Source organism: Lupinus angustifolius, chromosome LG06 (genome assembly GCF_001865875.1).
Source record: "Lupinus angustifolius cultivar Tanjil chromosome LG06, LupAngTanjil_v1.0, whole genome shotgun sequence".
Taxonomy (NCBI): Eukaryota; Viridiplantae; Streptophyta; class Magnoliopsida; order Fabales; family Fabaceae; genus Lupinus; species Lupinus angustifolius.
The window spans coordinates 28,537,592-28,563,133 of NC_032014.1; the positions used below are offsets into that span (position 1 = coordinate 28,537,592).

The window sequence follows — 25,542 nt, forward strand, 5'->3', positions numbered from 1 at the left end:
TTGTGATAATTCTGCAGCAGTCTTCTTTTCTAAAAACGACAAGTATTCCAAAGGTGCTAAACATATGGAGGTGAAATACTTTGCCGTTAAAGAAGAAGTTCAGAAACTTAGAGTGTCAATTGAGCATATTAGCACTAACCTTATGATTGCAGACCCTTTGACGAAAGGGTTACCGTCCAAAATATTTATTGGTCATGTAACAAATATGGGTATTATGTTTGCAAATGAATGTTGAACATTATGTTATTAATAAAGTCTCAATATTCTGACACTTCGAGCTCGTTAATATTTATGTTTCTGATTAATATTTTATTTTCACACTTATGTACACATGTGAGAATGATAATGTTGAAAATAAAATTTTCTTTCTAAATGACATTATTATATGATTCTCATTAATGTGTCATGTTAAGAATAAAGCTAATATAGTAGTACATGGAAGGGACTATATCGAATAAGTGATGTACAACCGTCATGACTCTTATTAGTTCTTGTTCTTAATCATGACTTGTAATGTAATGAATATGGAAAACATATTCTGAATATGCGCATTATGTTTGATGTTTATAAAATCATGAATTGTATTGTCACATGAGACAAGTGGGAGAATGTAAGAAATATGCCTCTTGTGACATGAATGAATATATTATTTCATTGTTTCATGACATAACTCTTGGATGAAGAGTCATCAATGAAATGTTAAGACTCTTGGAAAAGAGCCTATATATAGTGCTTGATGGAAGCACTATACTAACAAGAAAAAAGACCATAAACATTGTCTCTATCTCTGCCCATAAAGATTGTTCTATCAACCATCACTTAAGGAAGAGCATAGTAAGAACGGGAATGAGATAGAAAAGTTACTCAAAAAAACCAAGAACACCAAACAACAACTAAATGGAGGATCGTATCACCATGGGGAAAGGTTAGTAATCTGTAACTATTCTTATGGATGTGAAAACTATGATTTCTTAAAATCCATTTATACATGACTTCAAATAAAGTTTACATTTCTATCTTTGTCTTTGCTTCTGTCACACTCTACACTTCTAATCTTCTTGCTGATTGTTATAGATCTCCTATCACTGCCAACAGGAATTACACTTACATGGAAGTTGTCAAAACTATCTTAGGTATATATACCCATGCAATTCATTGTTACTTTTCACTCATCTAACGTTAATCCATGCCAATTTTCAAATAATCCATACATGATTGGTCTTGGAATTGTTGAAATCATTTTGTCTCAAATCCCAAATTTTCATAATCTAGCTTGGCTCTCCATTTTAGCAGCTACCATGTCTATTGGTTATGCATTTATTAGTATTGGACTTTCTCTTGCTACAATCATTCAAGGTAATTAATTTCCCTATTCAAATTTATATTTTCATTTTTACATTTGGATAAACATGTGGATTGGAATAGGGACAGGGAATAGTACATATTTAATTGGGGGAAGCAAGGAGCAAAGTTCAACAGACAAAATGTGGAATATGTTGCTTTCACTAGGAAATGTTGCTCTTGCTAGCACCTATATTCAAATTGCTATAGATATACAGGTATGAACAAATTATAAATAAGACCTTTTTTAATGTTCATAATATATATTTTCAGTTATTTCCTTGTTTTTTAATTTATTACTTATAAAACTTCAAGCTGAAAAATGTTATTTACATGAAAGTCAATCCATTTAGAAAAAAATTGGTTACATTTGAGCTATTTTTCCAACTTAAAACTTGATACATTAAACTCGTTAGCTTAAATTGATTTAGTTCATTAAGAGTTCACGAATTATATAGATTAACTTATTAGTTTGATTGGTTCAATTTACCATCTCAAATGATGATTATTTATTTAATGTATAAATTTAAGAATATTATATATATAGTTGAAACAACTCATGAACTTAAAGAGTGGAACTATACAACCCAAGTTTAACTTAATTCCAACTCTTTTGATTCATGAATTAGGTTTATCGAGTTAAATAATGGTCGTTTCAAACAAATATGAAGTATCTAATACAATAATATTAAGGTGCTTTTAACAAAAGGATTGAAGTATATTTTATGGCAACATATTATTAAACATGTATATGTATATGTTGTTATTACATATTAAAGTTTGTTGTATTTTCATGATGGTATGAAAAATAGGATACATTAAAGTCACCACCCCCAGAAAATAAAGTGATGAAGATGGCAAATATGATTGGAATATTGACAATGACAATTATATTTCTCTTATCTGCTTGCACTGGATATGCTGCATTTGGTTCAGAAACTCCTGGTAGCATTCTCATGGGTTCTGGATTTAAAAACCCTTATTGGCTTATTGACATAGCCAATGTATTCATTATTGTTCACCTTCTTGGAGCTTACCAGGTTTAATTTCTCTCAAATTACTTACCTTTTATATTCTTGGTATATTTCCCTTAAAGAAAATTAAAGTATAAAACTTAGGAAGCTAGAAAAATGAAATATGATGCCAATCACTACTTGAAGTACAAGATGATGAAATGTGACAAATTTGTGGAAGCATTGTCTCATGAACTCCACAATATTTCTCATGAGATTATCTCTGAATTAATGATTTTAGATGAACAATTATAATTATAGATAAGATGTCTTTTGCCTGAAAGTATTTTAAAATATTCACAAGTATAAAATGAAAGAGATTTCTTTAGAAAGTTCGATAACTCATCTATAAACCTATAGGTTGTAAGTGTATTTTGAAAAAAAGTTGAAACTTAATGGCGGTGTTGACATATGTATCAAGCTAATCTTGTTGATTTCTTTAATACTGTTTCACTAGTTTCTATACTAACATTCATTAGGGTGTTGGTTTCTCTTGTTTATACTCACAATCTAGTAGTTCATGAAATGGATGTTAAATCTGTTTTTTAATTGGTGAACTGGAGGAGAAAATCTACACATATCGACCTCAATATTTTTTAATTCATACCCAAGAGCATATGAATTTTAAATTAGATAAATTTTTGTATGATTTTACAGAAGCTCCTAAATAATAACATGACAAATTTGACAGTCTAATAATCTTACATGCTTTTAAAGTCAATGGAATTATTATGTAACCTATGGTATGCTAGCTCCGATATTACATATGTTGTAGAATTATTATATAGTTTTACTAGTAGACATAGTATAAAGCATATACATGTTGTTGAAAGGGTCATGGCCTAGTATAGAGCACATATATGCCACTATGAACCTTGGTTACATTATTAGAATGTTCTCACTACCCTAGAAGGATATAACGATACATATTAGAATAATCTATCAGATGATTCTAAAGTATTTAGTGACTATATATTTAGCATAAAAAATTAGAGCTATTTCTTAGAAGTCAAAGAAATAGACTATCTTAGCTTAACTCACTAAGCAATCTGAGGTGAAAGAACTATCGCTAGTGAAGAGACAAGTTAGCTAAGAAGCTTGCTAGAAAGGATTTCTTTATGGGAAAGACTAACACCAACTATTTTTGTCCATTATGATAGTACTGCAACTATTGCAAATGTTAAGAACTACTGGACTCTCAATAGGAGCTCTAAGAGTGACTCATGTATACAGGGTTAAAAATTTAGTAGATTCTTTGACTAAATGATTAACTTGAGAGAAAGTCCTAAAAACTTTTAATAGAATTAGACTATTTCCCTTAACAATGAGTCACTCATCATGTTAAGCTAACCTAATAGAGTGCTTGTGTAATGAGTAATAACAAGTCATCAGGTGATATAAGATTGAACATGCTATTATAATAATAAGAAGCGTGATTCCTTAAACGATATGATAAGATGATGAGTTAATATAAACTCTTAACTTTTTCAACACTCTATGTACCGGAGTGAAGTACCTAACTACATGAGTTATTACTGATCATTTAACCAAGTTAGGGTTTACATAAACTATGCCTATTTACCTTATTTTTGTACTGAAAAGACCATTGATCTTGAATAAATTGTGGGCATGCAGGTAATTTGCCAACCCATTTTTGGTATAGTTGAAACCTTAGCAGGTAAAAGATGGTCAGACTCAAGTTTTATAAAAAGGGAGTACCATATGAGAATTGGCAACATAAAATTCAGCATAAATATTTTTAGGCTTATATGGAGGACCATGTTTGTAGTGGTTGTAACTGTTCTAGCCATGGCAATGCCCTTCTTCAATGAAATGCTAGCCCTTCTTGGAGCCATGGCATTCTGGCCCTTAGTCATATATTTTCCAATTGAAGTTGTCATTGCCAAAGAGAAGATTAAAAAAGGAACACTAAGGTGGTTTTGGCTTCAAACCCTAAACTTAGTTTTTTTGTTAGTGTCATTAGGTGCAGCATTTGCTGCTGTTCATGGATTGAATAAAGCTGTTCATAAATACAAACCCTTTATGTATAAAGCTTAGATTAAATTCATCAACTCATGCATTATTATATGTCATGTTACAAGGATAAGTTTTTGTTCGAATTTAGTTGTTAATTAACGTTATTATGATCAAACTTTTTGTATTCTTTAAGTCGGGGAATTAGCAGTGTTATTTTAAATTGTGGTTGTGGTTGAAGTATGATCGGGTTGTGGTTGCCATCATGGACATTGTGAGAATATAGGATATCCATCTTTTGTCTCTCATTGTCCCCCAATTAATTTTTGACAAGTTGGAAAATAAATGACACACCATTTTTTAAAAACTAGGAAAACTTCAGCTTTGTTTCTATATAAAATCACCTTAATATGATTGTGTTATTTTCTAGAGTAAATTACACTGACACTCCCCGAGTTTTAATGAAATTACACAAACCATTATTTACTTTTCTACACCTACATAAACCCCCTTAATTCTTATGCTTTGGTTACATTGATCACCCTTGCATGAGAAATAAGTGTGATTTTTTGAATAAAAAATGTTATAAATGCAATTAAGTTAAACAAAACATAGTTTAATATAGAGACAAGTCCAAATAATATATGAGTCGATACCTCTTTATTATATTTGGTTCGTTACGATATAGTATAAGTGCGATTTAAACAATATCTCTTTAGAATTGTTGATGAATTTTGTAACAAAAAATAATAAAGATACGTTGATTTGTATATTATTTGGATGTTTCCTCATAATATATCATGTTTTGTTTAACTTAATTGCTTTTATCACATTTTTTGTTTAAAAGATACACTTATTTCTCATACAATGATAGTCAGTGTAATGAAAGTATAAAAACTAGAGGATTTAAGTAGGTATAAAAAAGTGAAAGGTGGTTTATGTAATTTCACTAAAATTTAGGAAGCTTAATTAATTCTACTTTCTATTATCACTGTCTTTTGTTATTCTCAATTCACGATATCATTCTTCACATTTTTTAACCATTGTACCTAAAATAGAGTTATGGTCGGTTCCACAACATTTTTCTTCACTTAACTTTTTTTTATTTTCTATATTGATTAGGAATCATTACTCTAAATAATTTTTTTAACATGTTTATAAATTTGGAGAATTAATTTTCAAAATTAATACAATAACTATTTTAAGTGGTTGTTCTTTAGCATAACATTTTTTGTACTAATAAGGATATCTCTCAGGTAAAAAACTAATCATTTTCAGATACATGATTGTCCCTCTCGACAAGTGTTGCTCCTAGGAACCAAACTCTTGACCATTTGTTCCTTCTGAATTTAATAGGGTCTCACATCACTATCACCAATTTATTTTCAAATATCTATCACCAATCAATATAAGCACTAAACAAATTTTTTTCTGCACCTAATATAGGACGTAGAAGCATAAGATGTCAAAAATTAAAATAATAATTATCATTATAATGAAAATATTAATGTCAAATTATAAAATTTAAATATATTTAATCACGTAAATTGCATATTTCATAATTAAACTCTACGTGATTTTACATTTTAAAATCATTGAATGATCAATTCGTTAAAATTGTTGTTGAACATTTCTAGTTAGATATAAGTCACTAGACAATCATTCATCAATAAATATCTCATTTGATTAGAAACTCTTTCTAGAACTATATTGTTAACTTTAAAAGAAGGTAAATTAATAAGTAAACAATCCACTTTCAACAAACTTATTTGAAATATTATTGATTCACTTCAAAGAATTAAATTCAACATTGTTAAGCATTATTAATGATGTAAGTCTTAAATTGATTATCAAACATCACCAAATCAATTGAACAAAAAAAATGTGGATAAAATTTTGCAAATGGGACATGTCCTTTACCAATTTTCCTTGTCTCGGTTTCAAGCCCTGACCTATGGTTTCAAGCTCATAGATACAGTGAACTTTCCAATTGAGATGATGTTATAGAGTTTCTTCCAACACAGTCATCCAATCAATTAATGTTAGATATTGTTTTGATTCTTTTATGTTTTCATGTCTTATGAACAATAATGAAATTTTTTTATTTATAGGAGATTTTTTGGGTGATATTCTTTGTAGGTAGTTAATATTATTAATGCCAAAAATATTGTTCATGCAAATTATAACTATAATAGCTTCATGTCTAGAAATTTTGAGATGTTAGGCGAATTTATGTTTAAGAAAATATAATTAATCAAATTTTAGTCTATTTTTTCGAAATTTATAAGTTACAATATAATTTATCATTTTTAAACTAGCTAGTTATAGCATTAACCTTAGGCAAATCATGTTTGTAACATTATATTTTTACATTCATGCTAGTTAAAATTGGTGCTTAACTCCAGTAGTAATATGTTTCTACATTCATGCTAGTTAAAATTTATAAAGTAATATTCCAATTCTACCAACAAGTGTGATCATGTTATCTTTTCTTCAAGAATAAGATATTAACAACATTATCATTTTGTAGAAGATCTTGTTTTAAAAGATAAATTATTGTCGTTGATGATATTGTTTGTCAACAAATTAATTGTTTAATATTGATCTTAAGTTTAGAATACACTAGTATAAAATCATATGATAAGGGAGTGAGTAAAATTACATTGAATATGAGTAATGTTAGTTATAATAGTTGGTAGAGGTTTTAGTGTAACATATATTCTTTTTTATTATATATAGACTTCACCTTTTGATTTTCCAATATTAGACTTCACCTTTCAAACCAATAAGGTGGTCGTCTAGTGGTATAAGGCCTTACTAGATCCTCAGTTAAGCTAAAACATCAAAGATTCGATTCTTGGGAGCAACATTTGTTAAGAGAGACAATTACATATTGCAAAAAAGACTAGTTTCCTATCCATTTAATGAGGAGATACTGGTGGTTATGACCCCCAAAAAAAAAGACTTCACCTTTGGATCTTTTAGATCATGAGAATATGGCCAATAACATATCACACAAATTAAGTACACAATGAATAAATCAATAAAAACATTTTACATCTTTATTATTAAACAAATATAGTTATATGAGATGAGAAAAGTACAAAGGAAGAAGACACAACACAACTTTTATTGCAGCTATTAAGCTATAATTGTATCAGTTATTGTGTCTCAAAGAATCTTCAAGGTGAGAATTTTTTCTTGCACACTCCAAGATTGTTTTATCAGCAGTGATGAAATATGCAGCAATGGATGCTGTTCACCAACCAAATACAAATGTTAAACTTCAAATTTATTGCAAAAAGAGTCAAACTAAAGAAAACTTATAAATCAAGCAATTAATTTATCACTCGGATTATAAAAAAAAGTGATACAGTGCACGAGACTCCCACCTAGTAGAGTCTGAAAGGGTAGATGTAGTGAATCTTGTAGGATTTGAACTCATAATCTTCAGGTCATAAGGCAAACAACGTTACCGTTGTGCCGAGGGTCACCCTCTTTCATTTACCACTAGATTACTGGAATAAAAAAATGAACTCTGTTCCTTCTCTGTTGAATATCAAAATGATGTGATCATTTTCATTCACATAAAGGATAAATATATGAATTGGTTGATAAGCTCACATAAGGTATTATTGCTTGCTTCAAAGCCAATTGCAGATAATCACCATGCAAAGAACTTACTGTAGAGATTTATTTTCAACAATAAAAGCCTTTTTCTACTAGGTGATTACCGTAGATTTATACTCATTCGTACAAAACCGAATAACATAAAATGGTGGCCCAGTGCACGAAGTTCCCACCTATTGTGGTTTGGGGAGGGTAGACATATGCAACTTTACCTCGTAAGCAAAGAGGCTATTTCCAGGATTTGAACTCATGACTTTCAGGTCAAAAGCCAATCACAAAACCTAATAACATTCATGACTAAAAGTCATAAATAAAAGTTGTGACATAGTTTTAACTTGAGATCATACCAGCAGATATGATAAGTGCCTGAGCAGTATAATTGAGGTTTGCCTTTGCCCAGGGAATCACTCGAACCGCCGTCAACTGCGAATTTAAGAAATGCAACTTATGTAAAGAAGCTTCAATATGAGTACTATCATTACTAAATAGAGTGGCATATATTGACATAATAGCAAAATCAAACATTATATATCTTTTATCAATAGGGACAACCAAAAGTTATTCTTTTTAACAGATTTCTTCATCACAATGCTGATTAGGTTTCCGAAATTGGTAGCCCGGAACAAAAAGGTTCAAAAAGTAAACTAGTCTTGAAATAAAACTTGTCATATGGAAGTTCAATCCATCAACATTACTTTAACAACATTACCACCACTGTATCAGAATGTTAGGGACAGTAACATTCTACATTGTTACTTACTACTAGTATAACTATAATATATAGCCGCATGAGGTATGGAAGAGAGATAGAGTGCAATATGCCCTTGGATCCGAACTGTTCACTACTCTGTATACAGCTTTAATTTACAAAAGATTTCGGTCAGCGTATCCTTAAGTTGCTGATTCCGTAACCAAGATGATCAGGGCCCAAAGACTTATAGCCATACAAGAACCTTTGACATTATAAGAATTTTTTCACGAATTAATGCAGAAATAAAAACACAGGTGAATATGGGACTTTATTAAAAGAAAAGGTTGCCCCCAAAAGACTGCATAAATTCTGTTTCTCTGAACTTTTCTTTATAATAAAAATATAAGTAGCACAGTGTCTGTACTCTGTATCAGCAAGTTCTCGATAAAACGAAAAATACATACCGTAGGCACAGCACTTGCGACACATGCAATGGAAGCTGCCTTGAACCCAGCACGCACACCCTCTGCATATTAAGAAAGGTTAAAAGGTATATGATTCATGTTTTCATGATCTCTGGAAACCTTTGAAGAGATATCATATTCTCATAATAATACTATTACTTATTACTTAAGGATGACAGACTTAGAATAAAAATAAGATTTCAAGATGCTCGAATGATTTTCAGACTTAGCAGCCGATATATCTATATACACTTGATAATGAATGCTTACCTATTTAGAAGAAATACAACAACAAACAAGTCTTTATCGCACTAGGTGGGGTCGGCTACCTATTTAGAAGAAATAACTTGAATAATTCCTAAGCAACAAATGAACTATCCTACAGTACCCAGTGTTTTAACAATAATTCTAGCTACTTCCTAGGATAAGAGTTCCAATACTCTTCGATATTAGAGATGAGTTTCAACTAAAGATGCTTGTTTCAAAACTCTTTCCAAAATATGTGCCTTGCATATGCGCTGATTTGTTCATGAAAATATCGAAGACAAAAGTCGAATGGAAAAGCTTATTCGTTGTATGACCAGGCAAAGTAATCATGCCTTAACTCAAACTCTTCCAATGAAGTTCAATGCTTACTTTACCAATCAACTGAAAAGTTATGTAGCATCGATATGGGTACGAGTACTGATGATATTAATTTCATCAAATTTCCATATAAAAAAATTCAAGTAACCCGAAATATATAAAGAAGGAACATGATTTAAAAGAAGGTAAATAGTATTTTATCATGTTTGTATCGGAAAATGACATGTGCATGTGAAAAGTAATGGTACCATGTGGTAATCATTCCGGAATACCCATGCATCATAGCAGACAACAATTTTTCATAAGCAAAACCTATTTTCCTTCTGAACTACTTATAAATTAAGGAAAACCATCCCCTCCTTTTATGTTATGTTCCGGAGATTTCGAGTTGAGGGGAATGGAAATGAAAGGAAGGGAACTCTCTTCCCCATATTTCAAAGTAAAAGTTAAAGTAGAGTGAATGAGAGATGTTTCACTTAGTATGCGCTTAGCGACAAGTTTATAGCTTATTTGGTAGACTATAGCATATTAACTAAGCCAAAAAGCTTGACGAGATGTTTGGCGAACAAAATCTAAAGTTAGATTGTAGCAAGAAAAGAAAATTGTAGCTTTCAAGCTTATGAAAGCAAATTAAAGCAGGTTTCAATCAGCTGTAAGCTTTTTTAGAGACAAGGTCTTCTTTTTTAACGACGAGGTGGGAGTACACCCCTGCCGAGTTAGAACATAGGTGGTTACACTTAATGTCCCGCAACTTTACCAACTGAGCTTACTCTTGCAGAACCATGTCATTCATTGTCATGTTTGTCCTTTAATTTCTCAACAAATTTTAGCCATTTTGTACAACTAATTTTGCCATTCAATGATATAAGCTTTTACCTAAAATCTCACAGCTTAAGCTATTTTTGCAAAACAGAACCTTAATTTAATGAAAAAACAACATAAAACAATTTTCCATTTCCTTAAAAATGTTCCAAACAAAGGATCTAGGTGACTTTCCCCCTCTGATCCAACACCAATCAATGCCTCATTTATCATCAACCCAAGATGCATCTAATCTAATAATATCCATCAGACAATCAACTTAACCAATCCAAACCAAAACACATAAGCAATTTTAGATCAGATCAATCATATCCTGGAAACAGTATCTTCGCCCAGACAGAACACATCTACCCCAAATACGAGTCTCGTGTATTGAGCCAACTTTTATAATATTAACTATCATGGGTTTTAAAAATAAATAAATAACAAATGAAACATATGATATCATTTAACTTTACAAAAAAAGATAATAGATATAGATTACATACCATTAGTACATTTCTTACTCCTCAAAATCTTGGCCTCTTCAGAAGGAGAAGCAATAAGAAACCCTTCTTTTCTGCGTGAAACCCACAAATCCCTCATATCAGATGGAATACCCATTCTTCAAAAATTGAATCAAACTCAAATTGAATCGTTTTTCTTTCCTAAAAGATCGATACATCAATGGTTGAATTCAATTGGGTTGGGCTAAAATTTGGTCAAAACTATCATCTGGGTGGGCCTCGAATCTTTGAAATTCGATTAAACTGAAAAATTGTTACACCCCTTTTTACACTCTTATGATCCTATCATAGTTTCACACATCAATTTTAATGTCGCATTGAAAAAAATGTCATTTTTATTATTTATTATATTCCATGTACCTTTTTCTTTATCACCACACTTTTCTTCTTAGTTTCCCAACTCATTATTTTGCCTTATTCCTTCTTTGTTTTGTAGTATCAACCATATGAGATTAGTCCATTTCGAGATATGTGACTATCAATAAGTGTCACTTTAAAGAATCAAATTATTTTTTGGTTTTTTTAGGGTTAATTTGTGAGTTGGACTTTGGAGGGGAAAAATCGGAGTGATCTCATAAGTGTATTTCATGACTCTTTAAATCTTTCTTCCCTTACTCCCCTCCAAGATTCAACTTGCAGACGGACCTTTGAAATTTTACATGGTCTTATACGACTAGATCAATATCTTATTTTCCTGTCTTTGAATCATTGATTTTTCTTGTCATACATAAGGTTATAAATGTTGTTTTTGTTGCGTTTCCTTATTCAATTTGGATACTTTTGTGATGATTTAATCATGTACAAAAGTTATGTGATAATTAAATTATGTTATCTTCTACCTTTCTTATTATTTTTTTAGGGTTTTTGGTTCCTCTTCATTTTGGTGTTATGTTCATGATGCTAGTCACCTATGAAAATATATTTTGTTTTATGTGACATTAGGCATGTATGTTATTAAAATAATTAAATATTATTTTTGTAACCTAAATTATGAGCATGTGGGGTTGGTCACATATATGGATTTTAAAAGTATTTTTTTTCCTTTTTTATTTTGCTTTTTGAAAACCATAATTGTGGGTTTGTTTGTATTTTTCTTATTGACTTTTTGGATATAGATAAGAATGACAACATTGCAATATATGGATGGTCATCAAATTGAGCTTATTCATGCTCTTATACTTTTATAGAATTAAAGTAGCAAATATAATTAACAAAATATTGCTCTAATGATATAAGATTTCGCTAGATTCTTAAGATGACTAAAATGTTAATGGTTCAATTCTTGTGAGCGATATTTGTTGTGAGAGACAATCACATCCTGAAATGGATTAATTCCTTGCGCAAAGGACAATAAGATACCTTGACTTGATTGTACCTAGAAAAATATACAAAGATAACTTTCTTTTCAGAGTGTCACATTTGTAACCGTAATGTATTTAATACATGTAGAGCAATTGAGTTCATAATACTGGATATTTTTAAGGATATGTTTTCCTTGTCACTACTAGATAGGATGAGGGAATAAGAGTAAGAGTTAAAGTGTTATTATTGCTTGTAAATTAAAACAAAAGTGCACATATAACTTGTAAACTAAATTAAATAACAATTTTGTTCAAAAAAACTAACAATTATAAGTATAACAATTAAACATAATCACAAATAATTGGAAAATAAAATTCCCCTATTAAAACGATGTCGTTTTGACCTTTTTATAAAACTGATTGAATTGTTTGAGTTGAATTGTTCCACTGGTCGAGTCACCGATTTTATTTTCAAATTAACTGAGTTGAATTGATATATACAAGTTTTGGTGCATAAACAATCAGAAGAGCTGCTTGGATCAAATAGATTTTTATAAAACTGATTGAACTGTTTGAGTGAATTGTTCTACTGATTGAGTCACCAATTTTATTTTTCAAATTAACTGAGTCAAGCCAATACATATAGGTTTTGGTTAATAATTAATCATAAGATCGGCTTGAATTGATTAGATACTTTGTTCATGATTAGACTGATCAGATTGGTCGGTTCGAATTGAGTTTAATAACTATTACCAAATAAGATAAGTATGGGATGAAGAAGCATAATTGTTACCAGTTTAATAACTATTACCATCTGTAGCCATATATTAGTGTGAGGTGACAACAATAATGCATAAGGACTACTATATGATAGGTAGATTGATTATAATGTCTCATGGGTCATGGATATATGATATCAAAAGTTTATATAAGAGCATATTATACTAATCATATACTAGACAATACCATTATACTGTGGTACTATAAATAAGTGTCATAAGTTATTCCATAAAGAAATACATGATTCTTTGACATGAAATTATTATGATGTTCATATATGTCCACCTCATATAACATAAGTGGTTTTATTTTTAATGTGGTTGGGATCAAATGAGTGAATATGAGATATTGAACTTAATTGCCTTTAATAGCCAATATTTATTTTTATTACCTTTTTTTACTTATGAAACTTATTTAAAAAATCAATCACTTCCAAAAATAAGGCTTGGGATATTATAATTATTCTTTAAACAATTACAGAAATTCATTTTTAAATAAATTCAATGTCCTCTAGGATACATATTTAAAACATGTCCACTTGTGTTTAAATAAATTCAATGTCCACTTGTGTTTAAATCATGTGCAACATGAGTACATCCTAATAAGTTACTTATCCTAGTATGTATCTGTGTTAGAGATGGCAAAACAGGTCGGGCCCGCAATAATTTAAGTGGACACGGGCATGTTTGCATTAACTTAGTGGACAAAATGACATTTTGTCCATTTTACAACGGGCTAATGGATATGCGAGCGGCCCGCAAGTATTGATAAATAATTTAAAAATAAAAAAAATAATGTAATAAAATAAAAAGAAATTAAATAAAGTAGGTGAAAGAGAACAAAATTTTAAATTTTTTGATATTTTCTATAAAGTTGACTAAATTATATTATATCACATTTTTCTTGGAACATTAAATTACATTACATCATAATTTATTGGAAAAAAAATTTCCCTTATATTATGTTCTGCCTGCAAAAAATTGTGATCTATGCGGGCGGACTCGTAGACAATACCCATTTTGCAATCTATAATTAATGTTGGTATGATCGAAAAGTGATCACAAATTGTTGTATGTTTTGTGAAATCCTCAAGAAAGACCCTCCATAGAAGGTGGTTATCGATATATGAGTGAATACGGTGCAAATAGAACCTCTCCACATGAAGTGTCCATAGCAAGAACATTCATACTCAAAAATACACCTCCAACCTCACCCTAATTGTGACTAAGAAACTATGTTTTTAAGTGGTTTCATGGACAAGGATGATTTTTCCCTAACATGTGATTTGCAGAGCAAGGACAAGTATAGAAATATGTATGCTTGTCCGACCCTCGAATCCACCATGTCTAATGTTCTAGTCTTCTATATATATCTACGAAACGTGCCTCGAGATCTATGTGATTGCATTCTTTTCTTAGTTAATTAGTCTAACTTCTTTATTAATAACATTGTGCATGATGAGTGGTTGAAGAAATCGTGGGGAAAGGTTCCCCACAAGTTTCCCCAACCCTAATGGGGACGGTTATCGGGTTGCCTTTTCCAACCCCACCCCACTCATCCCCGCCCCCGAACTTACCTCGATCCTTAGCTAGGGTGAGGGTAGGGCAGGTAAAATCTACCCCCACCTCGTCCTTTTGCTACCCCTAATGCTAAGGCACATTGACGATTATTGAAATCGATTTCCAGTATTTAGACATATAACTACAACCAAATACTACTTCACTCTGAAAATGATTGGTAAAAGAGGCAGAAATAATCTCTAGCAAAGGTAGTGTTACAACATAAGAAGTTTACTTATATCACAAGTAACCTGTATTTTTCTTCATGTTCATACAACTGCTAATGGGAGTTGCTATAAATTAAAGAGAAACAAAAATGGAAACTCAACATAACTAGATGAACCTATCAAACTCAATGTCGGATACACAAGTTAACTTTCAGACAAGAGAAAATTACATGTCGAATATATCGAAGCTGCAGCTGCATTAACGGCTAACTCTTTCTCCGAGCTATCTACTGTCGATGCTCTGCATAACATATGTTAAATTTATGAATGTAAGCTTTCACAGTTAATATAGAGATAAGGTTTCTATAGATTGGCATAAAATAGTGTGCAATTTATAATGCATGGATGCACAAGGTTATTGCAAAGATAAGAACAAGTTCAAAATAGGGAGAGGTTTTAAAACTTGAATGCAAGTAGAGATTTAGTTTACCAAATATATCATGACAGAAAAGTTCAAAGCAATACACTTTACATGGCCATTATATCAAAGCAAATGATAAGTCTTTCAACAACAGAAATCAAAATCAATCATCTAATTTTCATACCCAGACAATCGAAATCAGTCATTTCTCGATAAACAAACATAAAACCACTTCTGTTGAAGAAAAATATATCGTCCTTTTAAAAGAGGCAAAGAAACAAAACAACAACAATAACCAAGTCTTTATCTCACTAGGTGGGGTCAGCTACATGGATCGAACGATGCCATAATGTTCTATCATAAATCATGTTCATTGAGAAAGTATTGATCTCTAAGTCTAACATTTTTGTCTTTTCAGTTATCAATAAGGCTTTGTTGTTAAGCTCCAAAGTTCATAGACCTAAAGGATACATATTTTTCTTACCTAATATTACTAAACTACTGTGAAACTTTTTGATGTTAGGTAAAATAAGTTTCCTCATGAGACTTCTAAATATAAGCCCATTATCATACTATTTAAGACTACTGATATTTTGGTAATCCGAAAATATTTTCACTTTTTCACAGATTGACTATCATTACAATGCAAATATTAGGTTATCTACAAAGTTAGTTCAGATTTAACTGCACAAGTCTCTCTCTCTCCTAAAAACATTCTGATAGAATTCACATTAGGTAATGATCTTTACTTTCTATTGTGCGTAGAAATCATACCGTAATAGTTTATAAATTTCAAAAAAACTAACAAGTATTAAGTACACAAAGTTAGTAGTCTATACAATGTCATATCATGTAATTAACATATCTACCTGGAGTCGTTTTCTGTACCCGACTGTGGCAAACCATAAGCCATTGTCCAGTTTACATGATGCAATCCCTGGTCACAAAGAAGTTGCTTTTCTTTTACTTGATTCAACCAAGTTTCCTGAAATAGCGAACCACGAAAAAGTTCAGATTTAGATGAATAAAAGGCACAAACTTCTTCGAAAACGTATAACAAATCACTGGAATGAAGCAAGCAACTTCGCAACTTCCCCAGAGTCCACTTTCACCAAGGAGTGACATTTTTAATATCCACCCTTATAAAAGGGAGTAGACAGTTGTGTCATATTGTTATCAGTGGCGGACCTTGACTAAATTCTCGGGAACCACTACGTACTAGCTGAAGCAATCGAATCAGAATCCACAATTAATCATACAAAACTTTATCAGCTCCAAAATAATATATTAAAGCAAAATAGCAATAGTAAATATATAAAGGAGAAAATGTAATGTTCCTTTTCATTCTTTTAAAGACTTAAAAGCCCCAATGATTGAATAAGAGCTAAAACTTACTAGTACTTTTTTAAGGTATAAATCTTCATTATTTGAAATCTCAAATTAGGGATTTTGGAAATACCAAAAAGACAACATTTATGTCCTCCTAAACATGTTCAGTGGGTTCCACCACTTCAGAGTTTTAAAACTTTGGTATGTTCATTATTTCACTTGCTACTTGCTTCAATACTAAAGCATTTGGAATTCATAAATAGCCATATCTACAACTTACTTATAGTGCCATTTGAAGTGTGGGAAAGACGGAAAGTATCCCGCAAAGATATGATGAATTAGACAAAGAGCCATATCTACAGGATCGTATCTACTATCTAGTGTCGGAAAGAAGTGGACACCTGAAAGCCCGTTCCTCCTCAAATTAAAAATTCTTGTTTCTCCTTCCCCGACATCTAGTCCTTACCCTCCCTGAGTCCCATTTATCACTATTCTCAGTCAAGGCATCATATCAGAGTTAATCTCCACAAAGGTTCATCACAGATACTAAGGTGATCCATATTTAGGGGGAATGTTTGAGGGAGCAATAAACTGCATAACAAGATCAGAAAGAGGCAGCATCCAACAAATAACAATAGATAAGCTTTAATAAAACTCATCAAACTTATAACTACAGGTTCAGCACGCAATAGCCAACAGAAAAGTCAAAATAGGGGCAGACAGTTAAGGAAAAAAGAAACAGCGATGCAAGAACAGAGGTGGTTAAGGGAAAAAATAGGAAAAAGAGAGAAGACAAAAGATGAATACAAGAAAAGGAAGAAAGAGAGGAGTTTTAACCTAAAAAACAGAAGTAATCATGTCGGAGTTGGGAGGTTGTCCGACATAGGTGTCACCAGAAATGGAGAGAAAAAGGTAGAAAGTGAGAGACGCGAAGACTGAAACAAAACCAAGACAGGCGAAGGCTGAGATGGGGGCAACTTCAGTTAGGGCTTTGGGAAAAACCTAAAATACACCCAACTACCCATCAGTTCCAACATGGCAGCTGAAAGAGCCAAAATGCAGAAGCCACCAGAAACCACAATTAAGCGAATGGCAAATGGCATTTTAAATAAAATCGGCCACTGCAACCCACCATAGGACCAACATGTCCAAAATTTAACAACACTGGTCGTATCTAAAAAAATGGATCCTAAGCTTTGCAGATTCAACTTTTCATGTTAATATATGCATTCTGCCTTACTCCACCTCCAATAAAGTATAACTGTAAAGAAAAATGATTTTTTCAACAGCATTATTATTTTTCTCATATGTGTGCCTTTTAAGGGATACCCCTTTATTTTTTTTGTCGCATATTATAGCATCATTTGACCTAAGGAAGCCTAAAATAAAACTTAACACTATTAAAAAAAATTATCTATCTTTTAAGCACTTACTAGTTGTTTTTCCTCTTCTGAAAGTTCTTCATCCATACGATCAAACAGAGCAGTCCATCTTGCCCGATGCAAATCTGTTGTTTTGCTTGGGGGAAGTACACCAGAGATTTCCGTAGCATGATGATCATTATCTTGGTTATTCTCAAGTTCCTTGGATATAAGGAAAGGCAACTCCGTACTGATTACAGAACGAACTCTCTTCCTACTGCGACGCAAAGCTGCATGAAAGTAAAGAGTACAAAAAACAAATGTAAGCAGTTTTACACTTGCAAACTTGGCCAAATGAAATAAATATAGCATTACCCGAAAGACGCCCTTTGATATCCTGATGTAGAAGCTCCAGCCATTGAGAAGCTACTGTAGCAGCTGAAAAACATAAGACAATCCATATCAGCAAAAGGCTCTAAAAACATATATCAACTACGACAGTTTTTCTTAGTATCCTAATCTATCTAATACATATTTGACGATCTGAAAGAGTCACACTTGAATTACTTCTTATCATACCAATTGGTGACAATCTACACTAACACGACAAGGGAATTTTTTTCCAATACATTACTTAATGGCTAGCTTTTAAATCCATAAAAGAAAACTTTGACCCCCCTCCACTTACTTGTAAACTATAAGATATGCTTTAAAGACAAACACAGAGGAAGATAAACATCTAAAACTGAAATAAAAACAGTAAAGTAGCATAAGCATGGGGCAAATGTCTACTAGCCTTTCAAGGAAAGAGATGAAACAATCGAGAAGTTAGATGGTTCCTCCTTTGACAAATTAGTAGAACTCATTGATGCATTTGACGGAGATGACAATTTCAGGGCTAAAATGTCATCTTCTGTGACATGGGTTGAGTGTGATGCACAACTTTCAAGACTAGCTTTCTCTATGGTGCATGTTTCTGTTTCACGATCACTAACTTTATCATTCAAAATCCAAGAGGAATCACTCACTGTCACCTGATAATTTGTTGTTTGATTGCTCCCTGAGGGGCTATGAAGGTTCCCTTCTTCGTGAGGAAAGGTAAGTTGATGTTCCCCCACATTAGTCACATGTCCAAGGTCCGTTTTGCTAACTTCTGTGCTTCCACTCATTCGACGTGATGCGTGTTTGCTCCCTGTGCTGCTATTTTCATTCTTTTCGGACTTTACAAGAGCCTCAATAATTGAATGGACCTGTTTTCTATTTCTTACATGATTTATAATTCCAGGGTTCAAATCATTCAGTAGTCCACTTGGAGCTGCAATTTTTGAAAACTTGTTTACCTGCTCTCTCTTTGCTAGTTCCATCTTTCTCTTGAGCGTATCATTTTTACTTTTTCTTCCACGTGGCTTTGGCACTGGAATGCCTCCATGAGAGGATGAAAGAAAACCATTTTGCTTCATCTCCTTCCATATTTTCATTGGATCTTTTTCTTCTGTACCTCCAGTACAGCTTGCATTCTCGGGCACATCTTTTGACTTTAATTGACCATGTCCTTTTCGAGAATGTGCCGATTCAAGATTTACTGGCCTAATAACATCTTCTGCATTAAGATTTACACTAATTCCTTTTGATTTTGCAAAATTACTATGTTGCTCTCTTTCTCGCTTCTCGGATAATGAAACTTTAGTGACATTCTCAACACATCCACCACTTTTAAGGGATGAATGTTTGGCACTGCAAGCTTCATTATTAAGACCCATAGGCCTAGGGGCAAGATCAACCTCATTCGAAAATGTATTCCTTCCGGATTTTGCTTCTTGAGAAGCATCCATGGTGGCTACAGGTATCTTGGTGATTTGTGACATCTCCTTTTCACCAAACGACCGGTGAACCCTGTGTTCTTTGTCCCCTGAAGAAGAAAAAAGTGAGTCCCCAGTTTAGTATCCGAGAAATGAAAAATCTCAACTTTATCCTTGAAAATCCCAAATACTAGTCAAATTAGTCCTTTGTCAGACAAACTTTCGGAATATATAAATCTCAAACTCGTAAGAAAAACTCACACGGTCCAAAAAACCTGCAAGGCAAAATTATAACTTAAAAATTGAATATCACTCCTCCAATTTAGTCTATGAGAAATGAAAAATCACATCTTGGTCCTTAAAAATCTCATATAATAGTCAAATTAATTCCTTTTCAGAACCAATCTTTAGAAAACATTAATTCCAATTTTTTGACACAATTGAGATTCATAGAGACTCAAATTAAATACACTTTTTTTTTCCTTAGAGACAAACATGGGTATTTTCTTTAACTTAATAAAATAAACCCATATATACCCAACACTAATAATTACATAAAAGCTCAAATCTTTGAAGAACAACATAAAAAAGCGATTTTTTTGCCAAATTGAAAGCGGTTTAAGAAATTAAAGTACCATCAGATTGAGCAACAGAATCAAGATCTTTCTTTTTGACCCTTTTACGTTGGGCTTCAAGCTTCTCTCGCAAATTGATCTAAAACACAAAACCCACCATGGAATAATCAAAGATTTAATTCAAATTTGAGTAATAATCCAAGAACCAAAGAAAGAAAGTGAAGAAAAAAACAACCTTGGAATCAGATCGGGAAATTAATATAGATTGCTCTGAATTGGTGCATTCATCTTCGTCATCCATAGCAATATCAATAGTAATAATTTTCACAAAACCCAAATTGGAGTGGTTTTAGGGTTTGTGTAAGAGTGAAATTATATAATATATATATATATATATATATAAATAAATAAATTTGAATTTTGCGCGGTTCTAAGTAATAAAATGTGCCAAAATAAAGACAACGTTGTCACGTGTTTTTCTCTTTCTGGATTCAGATTTCCATTTTGAATCGCTCACCCACTTTTTCTTTTAATTTAATTAATATTTGTATATTTTAGGTATAAATTTTTTAATATTATTTATTTTTAATATACTATTTTGAATAATGTAAAATTTTTATACTACCGGTAAATGGTTTTTTTTTCCTTTTACTAATTAAATTTAACAAGACTTAAATTTTACCAAAAATGTTTACTTGTGTATATTATCACATAAGTTGAAATTTGAAGTCATACATTAATGTTCTTAATCATAGATAAGAGAATATTTGGTTACATGGGTGAATATGGGTTCGGTAATGTTTGTCCATTATTAGATACTAAGTATCAGTAGAGTTATTTTTTTAAACTTGGATATAGTCATAAACCCGAAGCTAACCCAAATCCAAATATCAATTGGGACAAACTTTGAACTCGAACTTCGCCTAGACCATATTAAATATAATGCATACATATTTTATATAAAGTCTTCTCAATAATTTTACTTATTATTATGAATATGTAATTTGACATATGAAATGATACATGTATATATATTGTTAATCATGTATATATAATGACACATTAGATAATCAATGCTATTTTTAACCAAAGAGATATCATAACTCTATACGTAATTAAATAGAGACAAGTGCAAGCGTGTGACCATGGAATGGGATGGGACGAGTTGTCAGGTCATGTTTGTCCCATGTCTGACCTAAATAATGTCTAAATCTATTTTTTGAACATGAGATTGGCCCTAGATCCGATGAGACTCAACTCTATTTGGGCTCAATCATGATCCAACAAAACTTGGTAAACGAGTAGAGTTTGGTTCTACTCACCCATACTTTGTTATACCAAAAAGGGGAAGAAAAAAAGAAGTTGATATTTACTCTTTCAAAAATATGTTTTCGTAAAAGAGAAGTGAAAAAGTTTAATGAGACATTGATGAGATGTGTGTTATAAGATATTGATTGGAATCTCAACCACACATAATGCCAAAAAACTATTAACTTGAAATAAACATAACGGAAGAATAAGAGAAAGATGAGATAGAATATATTTTTTTCCTTTTTTACGAAAGAAATAATATATGTTACTTATAATATTTATTCTTCCTGTCATTATCCAAAAGATATCCACATTATCCTACCAAAATTTAGAGAGAAAAAATAGTAATGAAATGGTAGGAACACATAATTGAAATCAAATGCTAAAAAATTAAAATACTAAAGTTGCTTACTATTGTAAATGAAATTAGTTCTTGGTAAGATATTTTTCTATGTTATATTCAATTCTAATAAAGAATTTAAGATTTCATCTTATATCATACTTTTTTTATTTCTCTAAAATTAAGTTCATTATTTTCAATAAAGTAAATTATATTCTATGTTTTAAACTTTTTCTTATATCATAACTTATAACTTATTCATGTTAGTATTAACATATCATAATAAGTATCTTACATTAAAAGATAAGCCTGTCATGACAAATTCTGCCAAAACTCTAATAAATATAATGATAATAAAAATTAGTCATTCTTGTCTCTAAAGGTTTTTATAGTTTCTATGAACCATTTAATTTTATCTATCTAATTTCCCTTTGTTAAATTTATTAACTATCTCTATTTTTATTGGTTAAAAAACCATTTTGAAAACAAATAATTCTAGATAATGGAAAAAATTAAAAGTTCCTTGGTTTTCAAGACCTCATATAGAGTATTTTAATATTAAATAAGGTAATATTACAGTGTTTTTAAATCAAGAAAGATAATTAAATTTTCCTAACTTTATATCTATATATATATATATAGATATATAGTAAATATATTCCTTAAAATTTTACTTTACCAATTTGGTCCCTAAGTATTAAAAAAATTAAAATCGTCCAAAAAATATAAGATATGAATCAATTTAATCATTTTAAATATATTTTTATGACCGGTAATAAAGACATTTTTTACTCAAATTCACAACCTTTAAATACAAGTTTATATTTTATTTTTTGATGATAAAATTGGTCCACTGGGAAAAGACCAAAGTGGACATTTATATAATTCAACTAAGAGAGAGGATAAGATAATATCCAATCTTTTTATTGTTATTTTATCATCATCATGGAGAAAAAATATTTTAAATATATCTTATTTTTTATCATAGTGAGATAATAAAATCAGAAAAGATATACTATCATTAGTTATTTTGAATGCACTTATTTAATTCCAAAATTTGAAGTCTAAGTTTCAAACTATCCTTAAGGAAACTAATATTATAAAATTAAAATAAAAAATTTCAAATCATTTAAAGTGCAATATTAGTTGATAACTTACTAAATCATGGTTCAGATTATTTTCCAATCAAACGCAACAATCAGTCATGGTATAATATTTTAAAAATTGAAAATGCACCAAACTTCATGCTTCGAAAAAAATCAAATAGCATCTATAATTCTCATTTTTTTTCAAGTATGGCCTTATTAATAAACTATTGAAAGCATATTTAAACTATAGATTTAGATTACTAGTGTATGTAATATGGTATTGGTTATAGTGCAAAAATACAATGATGCTAGGGACTAGACATTGCTTTTGATTTGAGTGTACCAAGATAAATCTCTGTATCTTACATTTATATGTCTATTGAGAGTTGAGATGCTGTAAGTATTATTAATATTGTAATAGTCATCAAATCGGGTTAGTGTTGTGTGAGAAAGAAAAGAAAAAGAAAGAAGAGTTGCAGAAGAAGAAGAAGAAGAAGAAATCGTGGTTAGGGAGAGGAGAAATAAGTTATGAGAGTTGAGTTTCGATGAATATTCAGTGATTGGAATTATTTATAATCCTTCGATGATTACAAACTAATATACAACTTTCCTAAAACAACTTCAACCAACTTAACTACTTTCTATAAGTGGCAACTCATCTAACTACTATAACTAATTCACTTGATTACATCAATTAACAAATCGGTTAAAATATAAAATGGTATTATAGTGATAATTTATAATTAAATTGAATATTATAAAGTTAGATGTAGATTTATATTATATTAACATTGATATAAAGAATGTGATGAATAATTTTATTTTCACCCTTTGTTACAATAAAATATATGACTTGATGGTAGATAATGTTTAAGAAGTATAACAAATATAGTGATGGTGTGTTTAATCCTTCATAACAACATTTTGGTAAAAATTAAGTAATTTTTATAAAAAGTTGTAATTTTAAATAAAAATTGATTGATATAACCAATTTTGAGATATTTAATCACAAGAACGGTATAATTGATACTGTTCGATTATAAATACTAACTTACCAGTTTATTGGTTCAACCAGACAGTATGGTATGATTATCATAACACTACTATGATCTAATTTAATTAGCTTACTCAACCACATTCTTATTATCTAAGGCTTATGCTAATTTTTTAAGAGTATAAAATGTATACACTGACATATTAAAGATTTATACACATACACTTTATTATTACCATTCATTTGTATTATCTTTTCTAAAAAGTCAACAATAATTAAAAAATCAATGATGATAATAAAATGACAGTATGTAAAACTCATACACTGTCAGTGTATACATATTTTTTTCATTTTTTTAAAGATTGACAAACATTATTCAACCCCTTATGTTGTTTGATGCTACATATCACAAAGCCTTGAGACTCAACAATCTTGTTTCTATGTATACAAATGTGGATGAACTTATTAAAGAAAATAATTTTTTAGAACGTTTAAAAATTAAAATTACACTTATAAAGCATTTTTTCCTTGAACTCCATATAAAATAAGACTCTTTGATTTTAATTCAAGGTTATTTCCATTCATATTTTTCTCTTACTTTTTATAGATAAGATGATTCAATTAGACCATAGTTTTATTATAAAGAACAAAGAAGTTAGTACATTGGAAATTATAAAACAACAAAGAAAAAACTAGATCATGAAGGAGACAAAACAAACATATATAAAAACATAAGAGTTAACACATGGATATTTATGTAAAAATATATTTCATCATAGCTTATGAAAATTAGACACAACAGAAGCAAACTATCTTATTTGATTAAAGGTATTAACCACATAATATTAAAATTATTCCAGTTCTAGAACACTTTATGACCAGCCAAATCTGCACAGACCCTGACCAAACGGCAGACGAATAAGATATGATTTATATAATTGTCGATTATACTAAGATAACCAGTTTAGCCAAATAAAAGACATAGTAATGGAACAAAGCCTAGTCAGCAATGTACAAGATTACAACCCGATATACTTCATATCAAAGAACATAAAAAATTACGAAATTATCCCTATTATTATTAGAACACATGGTAATAGATCAATTGTGTTAAACAACACATAAGATATATACAAGAGATTAATGGTCATATAAGTCATGTTATATTCTCTCATTTTTGTCTCATAAAAACAAATGCTTACAACATACATAACATATTAAAAAACAAATGAGAGGTTATTTTTAGGGAAGTAGGAAAAAAGAATATTTCCTCTATGTACCCTTTTGAGAAATTGCATTGCAACTTACTCAACCTTGAAATTTCCCACCACCATCCTTTTTGTTTTCTTCTTTTCTATTACAAAATTTCTTACTACCTTCCCATTTCATTGTCTTTCTATATCTATTAAATCTAAAAAAAATCATATTAAAGAGTTGAGAGATTGGAATAATAGAATAAAGTATCTCCTTGTATCAGAGAATAACTTATCT

General features: G+C 30.6%; 2 protein-coding genes and 1 pseudogene across 2 annotated transcripts; 1 reads left to right on the top strand and 2 right to left on the bottom strand.

The window, feature by feature from the left end:
• LOC109350683 overlaps positions 1-4,454 on the top strand; it is a 6,032-nt pseudogene extending 1,578 nt beyond the window's left edge.
• LOC109350682 (early nodulin-93-like) lies at positions 7,338-11,327 on the bottom strand. Its single transcript, XM_019591936.1, has 4 exons — positions 11,009-11,327; positions 9,114-9,175; positions 8,306-8,381; positions 7,338-7,583 (listed from the first exon to the last, which is right to left on the bottom strand). Exons 1-4 carry the CDS (start codon positions 11,121-11,123, stop codon positions 7,486-7,488), a joined length of 351 nt encoding a protein of 116 aa, XP_019447481.1. The 5' UTR covers positions 11,124-11,327; the 3' UTR covers positions 7,338-7,485.
• LOC109350681 lies at positions 14,839-20,692 on the bottom strand. Its single transcript, XM_019591935.1, has 7 exons — positions 20,554-20,692; positions 20,379-20,457; positions 18,741-19,853; positions 18,320-18,382; positions 18,017-18,234; positions 16,124-16,239; positions 14,839-15,134 (listed from the first exon to the last, which is right to left on the bottom strand). The coding sequence occupies exons 1-7, from the start codon at positions 20,617-20,619 to the stop codon at positions 15,038-15,040; spliced, it is 1,752 nt and encodes a 583-aa protein (XP_019447480.1). The 5' UTR covers positions 20,620-20,692; the 3' UTR covers positions 14,839-15,037.

Coding starts and splice junctions, on each gene's coding strand:
- LOC109350682 (XM_019591936.1), bottom strand. CDS start 11,123: ATGGGTATTCCATCTGATATGAGGGATTTGTGGGTTTCACGCAGAAAA. Junction 9,176..11,008: donor GAGTAAGAAATGTACTAATG/GTATGTAATCTA, acceptor CTTAATATGCAG/AGGGTGTGCGTGCTGGGTTC. Junction 8,382..9,113: donor TCGCAAGTGCTGTGCCTACG/GTATGTATTTTT, acceptor TTAAATTCGCAG/TTGACGGCGGTTCGAGTGAT.
- LOC109350681 (XM_019591935.1), bottom strand. CDS start 20,619: ATGGATGACGAAGATGAATGCACCAATTCAGAGCAATCTATATTAATT. Junction 19,854..20,378: donor TTCTGTTGCTCAATCTGATG/GTACTTTAATTT, acceptor TTTCTTCTTCAG/GGGACAAAGAACACAGGGTT. Junction 16,240..18,016: donor CAGAAGAGGAAAAACAACTA/GTAAGTGCTTAA, acceptor TCGCTATTTCAG/GAAACTTGGTTGAATCAAGT.